General features: G+C 32.2%; 1 protein-coding gene across 4 annotated transcripts in view; it reads left to right on the top strand.

Annotated features, from left to right (window-relative positions):
- Nucleotides 1-1,018, top strand: part of ANXA7 (annexin A7) — a 41,853-nt gene extending 40,835 nt beyond the window's left edge. For 3 of the 4 annotated variants that reach the window (XM_003271246.4, XM_030798211.1, XM_030798210.1), the window contains one exon: nucleotides 240-1,016. In XM_003271246.4, the coding sequence (XP_003271294.2) occupies nucleotides 240-362 (123 nt within the window). In that variant the 3' untranslated portion in view covers nucleotides 363-1,016. Of the gene's footprint in view, nucleotides 1-239 lie in introns of all 4 variants that reach the window. The other variant, XM_003271247.4, reaches the window with a different exon arrangement.
- Nucleotides 1,019-1,219: the final 201 nt, after the last annotated feature.

Raw genomic sequence — 1,219 nt, 5'->3', positions numbered from 1 at the left:
TATCTTTGGAATAATAGATGAAACTAGTACTACCCTTACCAAGTATTTTACAGAGTTGTGAATCAGACCTTCATTGGGTAGTGCTAGCATTGGTATGAGTGCCAGGCATAAAATGTCAGTCACTTAGTGTTTTCCCCCCCAGCTTTGATTATTATTAAGATCTTATTATTTAAAAAGAATTTTAATAAATGTCAGTTATCACAGATGTTTTTCTGACATAAATATTATTTCTTATGCAGATTGACCTTGTACAAATAAAACAGATGTTCGCTCAGATGTATCAGAAGACTCTGGGCACAATGATTGCAGGTGACACGAGTGGAGATTACCGAAGACTTCTTCTGGCTATTGTGGGCCAGTAGGAGGGATTTTTTTTTTTTTTAATGAAAAAAAAATTTTTATTCATAGCTTATCCTTCAGAGCAATGACCTGCATGCAGCAATATCAAACATCAGCTAACCAAAAGAGCTTTCTATCAAGGACCGTATCAGGGTAATGTGCTTGGTTTGCACATGTTGTTATTGCCTTAATTCTAATGTTATTTTGTTCTCTACATACAATCAATGTAAAGCCATATCACAATGATACAGTAATATTGCAGTGTTTGTAAACCTTCATTCTTACTAGTTTCATTCTAATCAAGATGTCAAATTGAATAAAAATCATAGCAATCTCTGATTCTGTGTAATAATATTGAATAATTTTTTAGAAGGTTACTGAAAGCTCTGCCTTCCAGAATCCCTCTAGGTCTGCTTGATAGAGTGGATAGTATGTTAAAACTATGTACTTTAAAAAAAAAATTCAACTCTTTACATCTAGAATAATTTGCATCTTATTTTGCCTAAATTGGTTCTGTATTCATAAACACTTTCCACATAGAAAATAGATTAGTATTACCTGTAGCACCTTTTAAGAAAGGGTCAAATGTTTATATGCTTAAGATACATAGCCTACTTTTTTTTCCCAGTTGTTTTCTTTTTTTAAATTGAGTTATGACAAATAAAAAATTGCATATATTTAAGGTGTACAGTAGAGTGTTTTGATATCAGCATTCCTTGTGTAATGATTCCACGATTAAGGTCAGGCTAATTACGTATCTGTCACCTTGACATAGTTACCATTTTTTCATGTGTGGTGAAAACACTTAAGATCTACTACCTTAGCAAATTTTAAGTGTTCAGTACACTATTAACTATAGATACTATGCTCTACATTAAAC

The sequence above is a fragment of the Nomascus leucogenys genome, chromosome 18 (genome assembly GCF_006542625.1).
Source record: "Nomascus leucogenys isolate Asia chromosome 18, Asia_NLE_v1, whole genome shotgun sequence".
Classification (NCBI taxonomy): Eukaryota; Metazoa; Chordata; class Mammalia; order Primates; family Hylobatidae; genus Nomascus; species Nomascus leucogenys.
The sequence above is the reverse complement of the archived record's forward strand: the minus strand, read 5'-3'. Positions and strand labels throughout refer to the sequence as shown.